This window comes from Clarias gariepinus, chromosome 11 (assembly GCF_024256425.1).
Source record: "Clarias gariepinus isolate MV-2021 ecotype Netherlands chromosome 11, CGAR_prim_01v2, whole genome shotgun sequence".
Lineage (NCBI taxonomy): Eukaryota > Metazoa > Chordata > Actinopteri > Siluriformes > Clariidae > Clarias > Clarias gariepinus.
The window spans coordinates 21,511,032-21,523,114 of NC_071110.1; the positions used below are offsets into that span (position 1 = coordinate 21,511,032).

The window sequence follows — 12,083 nt, forward strand, 5'->3', positions numbered from 1 at the left end:
TACATCTATGACGTCATAAAAGTTGATGACGCTGCACACTGCTACATCCGGTGAGGACCGTCTGTGACGGCTTAATTGTGACACAACGCCTATGCAAACGCACAATTTCTGTTCATATATTTAAATGGACTTGATTATTTACCGCCCTTTTGTTTTGATTCAATCAAGGTGCTAAGTATAATTAAGCTATTAGAAACCAGTAAGCAGAATTATATTGATATTAATGTGATTTTCATTACCGCATCGACACTACTGTACAGCGTACTGTTATTGATTCTGAAGAATCGATTCGGCAAGAACGAATCATTTGAATCGAGTTGTTCAGAATAGAAAAAAAAAAATGAATCAAAATATTGACGGCGACACAGAGCTGTAGCCCGCTCTGTACAACATGACTTTACCCTCTTAAATTGTTTCTCCGAATTCATCCACACAGGTAACGTTTTATTATATCTTTATATTAACATTATGTTTGTGTGATGTGGTAACTAAATATCCAGCAAGCTAACGGAAATTGCGAATGACAAATGACAAACAAGCGCGCATGTAGGTTTTTAATGTAAAGTTTCTATATAACGTTACGCCTAACAGTAATAACGATAATAATATTAATAGTACAGAACCAGTTAAAAATATATATATCAGTATTTTTACTTGAACATTCAGTGTCACTGTACAGGTGGTAGTTTCACTTTTATTAAGGGTGTAGTGTTTGCCATTGAGCTAGCAGTGTTAGCTAGCTAGCCAGGAGATGGATATGAATTATAGCAAAACGCACTTGCATTATTATTATTATTATTATTATTACAAGACTGTACGCTTTATTTTACCAAATGCAACCATTTTATGTTTTTTTTTGTCTGCCTGTGTTTAAATTACCAGTAACCAGGCCCCTTTAGAGCAACCAGGCGTTTAATTTTGTGTTGTTTTTTTTAAACATCTTAACAACCAGAGCTTGTTGTTGTCCCAAATGGACTTATCCATTTAATACATGCAATTCTGTATGTCCTTTAATTCCTTGATGACATTCTGTATCTGTGTATGTATTTATGTATGTATGTTTTACAGGAGCCTGCCTTACCTGGTCATGGCTCAGTCCGAGGACCTCAGTCCATCCATGACGGCCTTGTCTGATTTCATGGTGCAGAGAAAGCTCCTTGGATTTGGTGTACTCCTGGCCTGGGTCATCCTCTTCCATTTACTGGTTAATGTTTGGCTGCTCTGTGTGTTCACAAGCCTCTTAGTAGTTTTAGGTGGATGGCTTGGCTCTCAGGCTCTTCTTGAGTCTGAAAGCGTCATCCACCTTGAGCGTTTTATCACCCTGGACGAGATCCAGTCTTCTGCAGACAGCGAGATGCATCTAGACCACGAGATTAAGAACACCGTTTCGAAGATCATCCGAGACTTTGTCTCATCATGGTATAACACAGTTTCTACAGAGCGTGAATTTGAGGATGAGATCCACAACGCCATGATATCGATGGCAATGGAGCTTAAACTTCGAGCAAAGAAAGTGGACAGGAAAGCTTTAACTGCAAAGATATTAGATCTTTGCGGATGTCATCTTCAGTGCTACATACAAGCTAAGGAAATCATGGCTGGAAAAGCAGGCAAGGACCGAAGTTTGAGTGCTCATGAGAGTCTCTGGGAGGCATACAGCATGTCTTGCATTTCTCACCCAGCTCTTCAGAGTTCTGCCGTAGAAGTGAACTACGCACGTGCAATTGTGGATTTGCTTTTACATGTTCTTGTCCCTCCACCACATCTTGAAACCAGAACAGGGAGATTTGTTGTGTGTGAACTTATAACATGCAATGTTCTTTTGCCTTTAATTGCAAAGCTGTCTGATCCAGACTGGTTAAACATGTTAATTGTGGATGTGTTTACAAGGTCCAAAAATCCAGAAACCAAACCAACTGATGAAATGGCATCTTCTCCAATAATGGTTTTAGGTGAAGAAACGTCACAGGATGTTGAGGTTTCAGCTTCTCTGACCTTAAAAATCAAGCCTGACCTTCCCAGTGTGACGGATGCGCCAACACCTTATTTGACAAATCCCGATGTTCTTAATTCTGCAGATCTTTTCTGTCAACAGAACCAAGAGGATGAAGGATCAAGACAGTCATTTTCTTCAGAGCATCCCGGTTTCAATTCAAAGGATTATTTGCGACCCCAGAAATCAAATCCCTTCTATCAAGAAACAGACTCTGATTTAGAGTCTCCTCTAAATGATTTCAAAAGGAGCTCCTTGGAATCGCTGGTTCTTCTATGTGCAGAAGAAGAAATGTCAGAGCCAGTTACAGAATCTTCCCTGCTTACAGATGGAATACTTGACCCCAAAGATGAGCCCCATGTCTATTCTAATGCACCAAGGCTTTCGGAGATACAAGAACAACCCATTGATACTACTGATGGGACAGATGAATTGTCTTCAAGCTTTTGTGCTCTTCGAGAGATTGAAAAGGGTACAACGAAATCAGAAATGACTGGCGTGGAGACCTTAGGGTTGGTAAACTCCAATGGACTGACTCTGTCAGAAACTCTTCAAGCTTCTTCACCTTCAGCTGGATCCATGCCGCTCTCTCCATTCTCATTCGAACCTCTCAGTAGTCCTGAAGGCCCAGTTGTTATTCAGAACCTTCGTATCACGGGAACCATCACAGCTAAAGAACACAGAGGCACTGGCTCTCATCCTTACACACTCTACACTGTAAAGGTGTGTTTTTGTTACATTCATTTATTTAAACTTTTCCTTTGCTTTTAAAAGAAGCAGTTTATAGCGTAAATGGTTGTGGATATTATTAGTGAGCGATATGCGTCCTTATTATATCAAATAGCCATAACAGGACTCTAGCAAAGTACACTGTATTGCCATAAGTATGTGGACACCTGAATCCTGATCATCCTAATCCAAACTATGTGGATTAAAATTTCCTTTTCTTACTGTAATAACTTCATCAGGTTTTGGTCCATGGTTGTTGGTATTCAGTCACAAGAGAATGAGAATGGCACCAATGTTTCGTGTTCCAGTTAATCCCAAAGATGTTCAGTGGGGTTGAGAATCACTTTCTTCCAATCTAGCCTTGGCAAACTATGTTCTCATGGAGCTAGCAAGTTTGTGCTAGCATGACAAAGCAAGCTCCATAATGACATGTTTTGCCAAGGTTGGAGTGGAAGAACATGACTTGCGCTTGAGTCTTGCACAGTCTTACACAGAGCCCTGACGTCAACCCCACTGTACACCTTCGGGACAGGTTAACTGGAACACCAAACCCCAGTCCCTGACCTCCTCAGTATAATTTAATGATCTGTCTCAAATTTATATTTTACAAACACAGCTATGTATAAAAACTGCAATGCCCCCATACCTTATTAATTTAAATGTTAAAAAAAGATGTTGGGTTAATCCACAGTTTATTTGTATATAGATTTATAAAAACTGGACAATAAGAACTATGGAGCTTATACCTGCATTAAAAAGAACAAAATTTTAATGCATAGAAATATATAGGGCTGCAACCAACGATTATTCTAATAATTGATTAATCTGTCCAAAAATATTTTTCCCTGATTAATCGATGAATCGGATAAAAACAAAAAACAAGAGAAGCATTCATTTCCAACCCTTTATTTAAAATCCTTAGCAGTGCACAAACATGTTGCTCCTTGAGCTGTTATAATATTAATAAAATAAAATAAAAATGGACTGAAACAAAAAACATACACGTGTATGCTTTATACCTGCCAAGTATATACAGTGAAACCTTGGTTTACGAGCATAATTAGTTCCGGAAGCAGGGTCGTATTCTAAAACACTCGTAAACCAAATATAATTTTCCCATAAGAAATAATGGAAACTCAAATTATTCATTCCACAGCCCAAAAAATAAATACATATATCAAATTCAAATTCAAATTTTATTTGTCACATACACAGTCATACACAGTACGAAATGTAGTGAAATGCTTATACGACTGCCATTGACCCTAAAAGAGAATTAAAGTTTACAAATAAGAAATAAATATGAATAAAAGAAATACGATAGAAAAATTAAATAGAAGAATTAAATTAAACTAGGAAAAATAGAACTAAAACTAAAAATAGAAATATGCTAGTAAAAATAGAACTAAAAATAAAAATAGAAATATGATATACATAAAAATAGAAATATACTGTACTGAGAAATATACTGTACAAATTGAAATATACTGTACTGGATGTGCAAATATGCATAGAACAAAGTGTCTTTGTGCAAAGGTTATTAAAGTGTCTTTGTGCACTGGTCCAGGATGTAAACGTAAACATGTAGTGTAGTTGTGAAGGTACAGTAGGTGTGCAAAGTTATTAAAGTGTCTTTGTGCAATGGTCCAGGATGTAAATGTACAACATGTAGTGTAGATATGAAGGAAGGTGTGCGTGTAATTGTCCATAGTGTCCATGGATGTAAAAAGATTGATTGATATAAATAATGAATACAAAATATTAAGAAAAAAATAAAACAAATTAACCTGCAATTTTCCTGACAGATAAGTGTTCCCGTTTGTGCGCCTGATTGAACGACACACTAACGGAATCACTGCTGTAAAGTAAAAATAAAACAAATTAACCTGCACTTTACCTTTAAAAAGAATCGTGACAGAGTAGTGTTTCTGTGTAGAGCAGAGAGGAGGATTGTGTGTGTGTGTCTGTGAAGGAGAAATACGTACACACATAGCAGACAAAGAGCTGGCTAAGCCTTAAGCAGAGAGAGAAAATGGATTTTTAACGTCTCTAATGAGACTTGCTTTTGCTTTACACGCGCGCTGTACACACACGCGCACACAGACACAAAATAAAATACTTTTTACGCTCACAAATGTGGTCACAGTATTATAGTAAACAGTACACGTGTGCACGGATGTTGATTATACCAGTAAGCAATGCGCACTAAGACCCAGCAGGGGAGACAATTCCCGATTACAGATTTTTCTGCCACCGTCATGTATCTTTCCTCTACCTCCATCCGTTTTTATTTTTGGTTCGCCATGTCTATGAGGCGCCGAACTTTGCTCGCATCAGTTTTTTTTTTTTTTTTAATAATCAAATGTCTCCGCGACACAACGACTCGATTATAAAATTCATTGCTGACTCTTTTAGTAATCGATTTTTATCGAGTTAATCGATTCTTTGTTGCAGCTCTAGAAATACGGGACGTTCAAAACAAACCTGGACTTGATGGATTTTTTTTGTAAATAAAAGGATTAAGCCGACATTTATAATTTATAGAAGACTTCAAGCACAGTACGTGGGTAAGTGCAGTACTGTAAAACACATGAATAGTGCAAACCTTTTAAAGAAGGCCGTACATCCATAAATGACAATCCTGGCCGAGATGGCTTGGAGTCCAATGGAGTCTTTCTCATAAACATATAGCTGATGAAATACCTGACCTAAAATACCTTTGAAAATCAACATATTATTTGTCGCCATCTTGCGGATTTGACACATTTGTCTGTCAGAGCTGTACACATAATTAATCATTCACCAACACCACTTGCACATTATATTAACTCAGCTGGAAGTTTATTGTATCATCACCCATACAGTCCTGACCTTGCTCCGGGCCACTTCCACATGTTTGGGACATTAAAGGAGCTCATGGGAGGGTTTGCGTTTCAGACATTGTAAAGCAGGCAATCAGATCATGGCTTTGGCATACTGAGAAAACCTGTTGGTATCCAAGTATTAGTGAAACGCTGGGATAAATGCATTAGTGGAGCAGGGGATTATATAGAAAGAAGTTTTTACTGTCATGTAAAGTCCTGGTTTGACTTGAACACCCTTTATAATTTCATATACACCCGACTCATTTGGCCAAAGCGAAACCAAACTGAACAAAAGTTAGTGTAACCTTCAAACAAAGGTGCAAGTACTTGTGTTCGAGTTCAAGTTTAGTCATGACTGGTGTTCAGAAAAGCATGTCAGAACTAAAGAAAGAGAATCTTTTAAATACCATAATGTAATTGCATGGCTTGTATTATCATCTGTTTTAACAAAAGTAGCTTTCTTTGCAGTATGAGACAGCTGCGGACTCTGAGAATCCTGGCACATTGCAGTCAGTGGCTTATCACATGGTTAATCGGCGCTATAGTGAATTCCTGAACCTGCAGACCCGATTAGAGGAGAAACCAGAATTGCGTAAAATTCTCAAACGTGAGTTGTTGTATATTCAATTCAATTCAATTCAATTTTATTTGTATAGCGCTTTTAGCAATTTTCATTGCCGCAAAGCAGCTTTACATAGTCAAAAGAATTATTTAGGTTTGTATGAAATGTGAATTTGTATGAATCAAAATGGTCAGTTTGTCCCTGGTGAGCAAGCCGAGGGCGACAGTGGCAAGGAAAAACTCCCTGAGATGGTAATAGGAAGAAACCTTGAGAGGAACCAGACTCAACAGGGAACCCATCCTCATTTGGGTGAAACAGAAAGCAGTAAATGATCTGCATTTATACAGTGTGTAGGGTGGGAGGCAGTTCAGCTATAATAGCTGATGTTAATTGATGTTAATATGGAGTCCAGGTAGTTATTGAAGACCCAGGTAGACTTGTAAGAAGTTCCAGTCATGAACTATCGAACTGTCAAGTCCCCAGAGAAACAGTTGCCAACACCAGTCAAGGCCAGAACCATTTTCTAGGTAGAGAGAAGTATTTTGTATATGGTAACACAGATTTACTGGTGACACATCACTAGCCCAGGTGCCAGGGACAAACTGATTGCAGGTCTAGATGAACTGTATTATTTTTTTGTGTGTGTATGTAAAAAAAAAAAATATATATATATTATTGATGATATCAAACTGCTATATTAAAACTTGTGTAGGCAGAAAATAAAGAAAAGCTACACAATTTTTCCCTTTCTAGGAATTCATATACTTTATTAAGGTGCATAATAACCAGAGGTGGAAGGTAACCAAGTACATTAAATTTATTACTGTACACAAATACATATTTTATGTATTTGCACTGTACTTAAGTAGTTTTATTAGTGATTATTCTTATTAGTGACTACATCCTATAACAAATATATGGACTTTTTACTTCATTATATTACTGCATGGTGTTGCATTCCATGACCACAGTGGTGTGTAGTATTTGAGGTGATAATATCGCCACCTGTTGACTATCATACATAATTGCATTATCTGCTTTTTGGTACAGCTAAAGTAGTAGGGGTGTAACGATGTATTGCAGTGCGATATTTCGCGATGCAAAAATGTTACAATATGTATCGTAGAGTGTTGGCGATACATTTACTATAGTTTCATTCTATTGGTTGAGGAGCCGACGTGACCTACTCTGCAACAGCGTCGTGTGTGCTTTCATCACAGTAGCAGAAATAGCTTGAACATTAGTAGGGCAACAAGAGTTCGGCTGAAAGTGAAATTAAAGATGCCCCGTCTTCTTATACTGTAAGTCCATCATCTGGCAGCATTTTGGTTTTCCAGTCACACGACAGGACGACTGTAAAAAACGCACGCAACATGGAGGTGGCAGTGAGAGAAGCTGGGTTGTTGCTGCATATTAAGTGTTTCGCGCACACATTGAATCTTGCGTTGCAAGAAGGTTTAAATGTGCCTCGCGTCAGACGATTTCTTTTTCGCGTAAGAAATGGCTTTCTTTCACCGCAGTGCCACAGCCACAGCTGTGCTCACAGAAAAGCAAAAGATGCTTAAGATCGCATCACATAAGCTTACCATCGATGTGGTAACGAGATGAAACAGCTCCATGGATATGCTGAAACGCTATCTCGAGCAACAAGTGGCTATAACGGCTTCTCTTTTGAGCACAGAGGTCCGCAAAAACGCCCGTCAACTTGATACTCTGGATATGAACGACAACACTGATGCAGAAGAAATAGTAAATCTACTTAAACCTCTAAAAAAAAAAGCCACCTCTGTCCTCTCTGATGAAAAGAGCACCACCCTGTCACTCATTGTGCCTTTGAAAGCCATGTAAGTAACCTAAGCAAACACTAGTATTTATGTTAACCAAACACCATTTAATTTATTAAATTTTTTTTTACTGCTTTCAGAAGTTCTGTCTGAGGTATCTTTAATTTTAAGTTCATGTTATATTTAACAAGTTTTTCAGTGACAGAAAAACATTCATACAGAAGGCTTTTTATTAAACCTTAAAATGTGTATTGTATGTACAACAAAGAATTTCATTTTTAAATTTTGTTTAAAATATTGTGATACATATCGTATCGTGAACCCAGTATCAAAATACGTACCGTATCGTGACCTGGGCATATTTTTACACCCCTAGTACATAGTTCTTTTTAGTAGCAGAAGCGTAGAAGGCAACAGACAGCAAACAAGCATGTCAGAGAAAGAACAAGATAGAGAAAAAGAGTGTGTGAGAGAGAGAGTCTTACTATGACTTAAAGGCTTACTATGACTTGTGAGCTTATACAAGTTCAGTATTCAAGTAAAATCGAGGGTGACTGTACTTCTGTACTTTTAATCAAGTCTTTAGTTCTACTTAAGTAAAGAATTAATGTACTTTGCCCACCTCTGGTAATACCCTTGACTAATAAGACATCTTATAAAGTTATCAATCAGTTTTTATGTTCCTATGAAACCTGCACCTGAAACTGAGTAGCATATTGGATCTTTTGCTTGCCTGTGGGTTTGTTAACAAGTTTTTTCCCACCCCTAGTTTTAAAGTTTTCTTTAATTAAAATACAGTTGTGGAGGTTTATTGTTTTAATTGCAGATATTAAAGGACCTAAGAAAATCTTTCCTGACCTTCCTTTTGGAAACATGGACAGTGACCGAGTTGAGGCCCGAAAAAGTTTATTGGAAACGTTTCTTAAGGTGAGACGTCACTGATTACACTGTAAATTAATATTATATTCTAATTGAGAACACATGTTTAAGTACTATTTGTAAAACTGGATAACAATAATCATTAGTGGTTAATTATACTGAATATAGACATCTGTAGTATAAGTTAAAAAAAATATATAAAAATACTTACAAAATGTAAATGTGGAACAAAGTATTGCATGCTCAATACAAAGGATTCAGACTTCTCTCTTATTTCTTGCTTTCTTATTGGCTGAAATGACAACGTGGTTCTGTGATAGTTTTTTTTTTAATAATTGTCTTGTGTATAAATTGTGTATCTAATTTGATTAGCTAAATCTGATCTATGTTAATCCTAAAAAAATTAGATTTAAAACATTGAATGCAAACAGCTTACATACAGGGTTTTAAGTCACTGTGGTATTATCCTATAATTATGGATGCATGTTTATTATAAAGTATGTCCTTTACAACCTAAATCTATGCTAGCTGTAAGAAGCTCTTAATTTATGATTGTAGCAACTTTGTGCAATACCTGAAACTGCCAACAGCATAGAAATGCAAGAGTTTCTTGCTCTTAACACCGACGCGAGGATTGCTTTTGTAAAGAAGCCGTTCGTCTCACGAATCGACAAGGTACTTCTACAGAATTTTTACTTGCAATTTTAACCACATCACCTAAATTTCAAATGGTTATCTAAGCATTCAGTATAAGCAAAATTGCAGCTATACAAATGTATCACCAGTATATTGTTTTTTGTAGAGCAATTTTTATAAATAAGAAATTTATTTTAAGTAACTACTATTACTATTACTACTACAGTATTAATACCTTTTTATATTTGCTGCTTGAATTAAGAGAACAAGCTACACTCACTGATAGCTGATAGCTGGCTACGTAGCTAGTTTACAAGCTGTTAAAGGTCCATTCAGTGAAACTGACTTCTGTTCTTACTTTCTAATATCAACTCAAAGCTTTTGCATTTAAAGTCAGAAAATATATTTACGTTTGATTTCCAAAGTCTCCTGATGATGATTCTAACTCAACTATAGTAACTGTTTTAGTGGAAATAACTGAAATTTTCTATGGCAAAAGATAGTGAAACATCCCATGTCGGGTATGAGCAGTCTAGAACTAAATGTTGTATAGTTACATATGCAGTATGCATAGATATTTAAAATGCTTCTAATTATCACAGTATATACTTTAAATTACCGGTTTGAGTTTGCCCACATTTTATACCATTGTTGGTTGAACAATAAATAAATGTATCTGTTTTATATGTAATATTGTATTTTATAGGCCAGAATAACAGTATGTTACATCTAAATTGGCAGATTGTGATGAATGCTATAGTTGATACGCTAAAGACAGCCTTTCCCCGCTCTGAGCCACAAAGCCCCACAGATGAAGTGGATGTTGAGCCTGATGGGAAATTACCTTCAGACAGGAAGAGCAAGTATGTGGATTCCTATTGGCATGCAAGCTGGTAGTATACAATGTAGTTCTCAGTCATTTGCTAATTCCTGTGTATCTTATTTATATGAATTTCTCTTACTTTTTGTATTTAGGTCCAGGATGAGATTTTCCAGTAAAATTGCCCCTGCACTTAATGTGGCTGACATGAAGCCGAAAGTGCTTTACTGCTTTGATGAGGGGAGCACCGTAAGTGAAACAGGCTTCACTGATTGGCATTTATTTGTGCATCACATTTAAGATCTGATTTGCCTTCAGTAGTGCGCTGATGAAATTCTGAAGATGAAGAGCACTAATTGGTAATAATAGCTCTAACTGTGCTTGTTCAACTAAACCTGTTCAACATGGGATCCATGAAAACTCCTTTTTTAGGTTTTCAATGGCCTCACCATGAATAGTCTAGAGGGCTTTATCCTGGAACGGGAGCAACTTGTTAATAAAGCATCACTCCGTGATGCAGATGGAGAGCGGGACGCCAGCCTCGGGGCCAAATGTGATACGGAGACCTGCGCATGTTCAAAAAAGGAGTTACAAAATATTGTTCCATATCAAGGTAAAAAGCACTTTATTGATGCATAATATCTCTGGTGCTAAAGAAAGAAAACATGTATATGGCAGTTTATCTACTGTTGGGATCACCAAAATACTGAAAATACAGTATTGCTTTAAGGTATAAACAGTAATGCACTGATGGACTGCTTGATTACAGACAATTACTGACTGTCCATGTGTTGCTATATACAGTTTTGTTTGCCCCCTCTACCATCAGTTAAAAGAAAGACAAGCTGTAGAACCATGTACACAACTGTTTGCTGTAAATTAGTGGCCGAATGGTCATTTATGAGTGTGATTTTGGTATAACTGTAACAGTTGAAGGAGCTTTTCATCAGTATCAGTGTCTTACCACAATACTGCTAAAAACTTAACTCAAGTTTAACTCAAACCCAGTGTGGTGTACACATACAGTACATGTTAAGCATGTCTCACCAGGCTAGGTGCCAGATGCAGCAATGGCATGAACTCAACCATCATTCAATGGTAGGTGGCATTTTTGCATTTTGCCATGTCTACCACCAAGTGGGCATTCTGTACTGAGAACCTTGGAGCTAAATTTACCCAAGTACCTCATAAAATAGTGCAGCTCTTTGATTGGTCAAACAAAGCATCTCTCTAGATTTGCTTTTCTACAGAGATCTAGTGTAATTTCTCTTTTCTTACATTTTAACTGTTGGATTTTAGTGGCTGTCTTAAATTTCATAAATTATTTTATATACTTTTCCTTGTCACCACAATTTTACAAATTTGGTTTCATGTCTTGCCTAAGATACACAAATGAGACTGAATATTAAGTTTCTTTTTAATATTCTTTTTTTTTAATTACTCTCAATGTGTGTTTTAAATAGACTGAAGAGGCTACCCTTTGTAATTAACATGTAATATCAGTTAAACAGCAGAATAAATTGCTTTGTCTACATGTTCTACATTGTATACAAGTAAAGTAATTAACTCAGTTTTAACATTAAATAGGAGTCTTTGTTTTCTTCCGGGCACATAGTATTAGTCACGTTAACACGCCTGTGTGATTGACTGTTCCAGTTCTTGCACACGAATCATTTGTGCACTGTAGACTATGTGACAAATTTTTGTTAACTTTTTCAAGAAGGTGTATGAATTAGTAGGTTTGTAATGTTTGTGGGAACTTTAATTTAGGAACTAAACATTTATAGAACTTCATCTTGCCTCTAGAGGACAGCAC

The 12,083-nt window shown here is 36.7% G+C and overlaps 1 protein-coding gene across 1 annotated transcript in view; it reads left to right on the forward strand.

Annotated features, from left to right (window-relative positions):
- Window positions 1-330: 330 nt before the first annotated feature.
- snx19b (sorting nexin 19b) overlaps window positions 331-12,083 on the forward strand; it is a 34,311-nt gene continuing 22,558 nt past the window's right edge. The window contains exons 1-8 of the mRNA XM_053507244.1: window positions 331-436; window positions 1,069-2,716; window positions 6,055-6,193; window positions 8,759-8,859; window positions 9,370-9,486; window positions 10,189-10,310; window positions 10,423-10,516; window positions 10,700-10,880. Of these exons, the coding sequence (XP_053363219.1) occupies window positions 1,088-2,716; window positions 6,055-6,193; window positions 8,759-8,859; window positions 9,370-9,486; window positions 10,189-10,310; window positions 10,423-10,516; window positions 10,700-10,880 (2,383 nt within the window). The 5' untranslated portion in view covers window positions 331-436; window positions 1,069-1,087. The remainder of the gene's footprint in view (window positions 437-1,068; window positions 2,717-6,054; window positions 6,194-8,758; window positions 8,860-9,369; window positions 9,487-10,188; window positions 10,311-10,422; window positions 10,517-10,699; window positions 10,881-12,083) is intronic.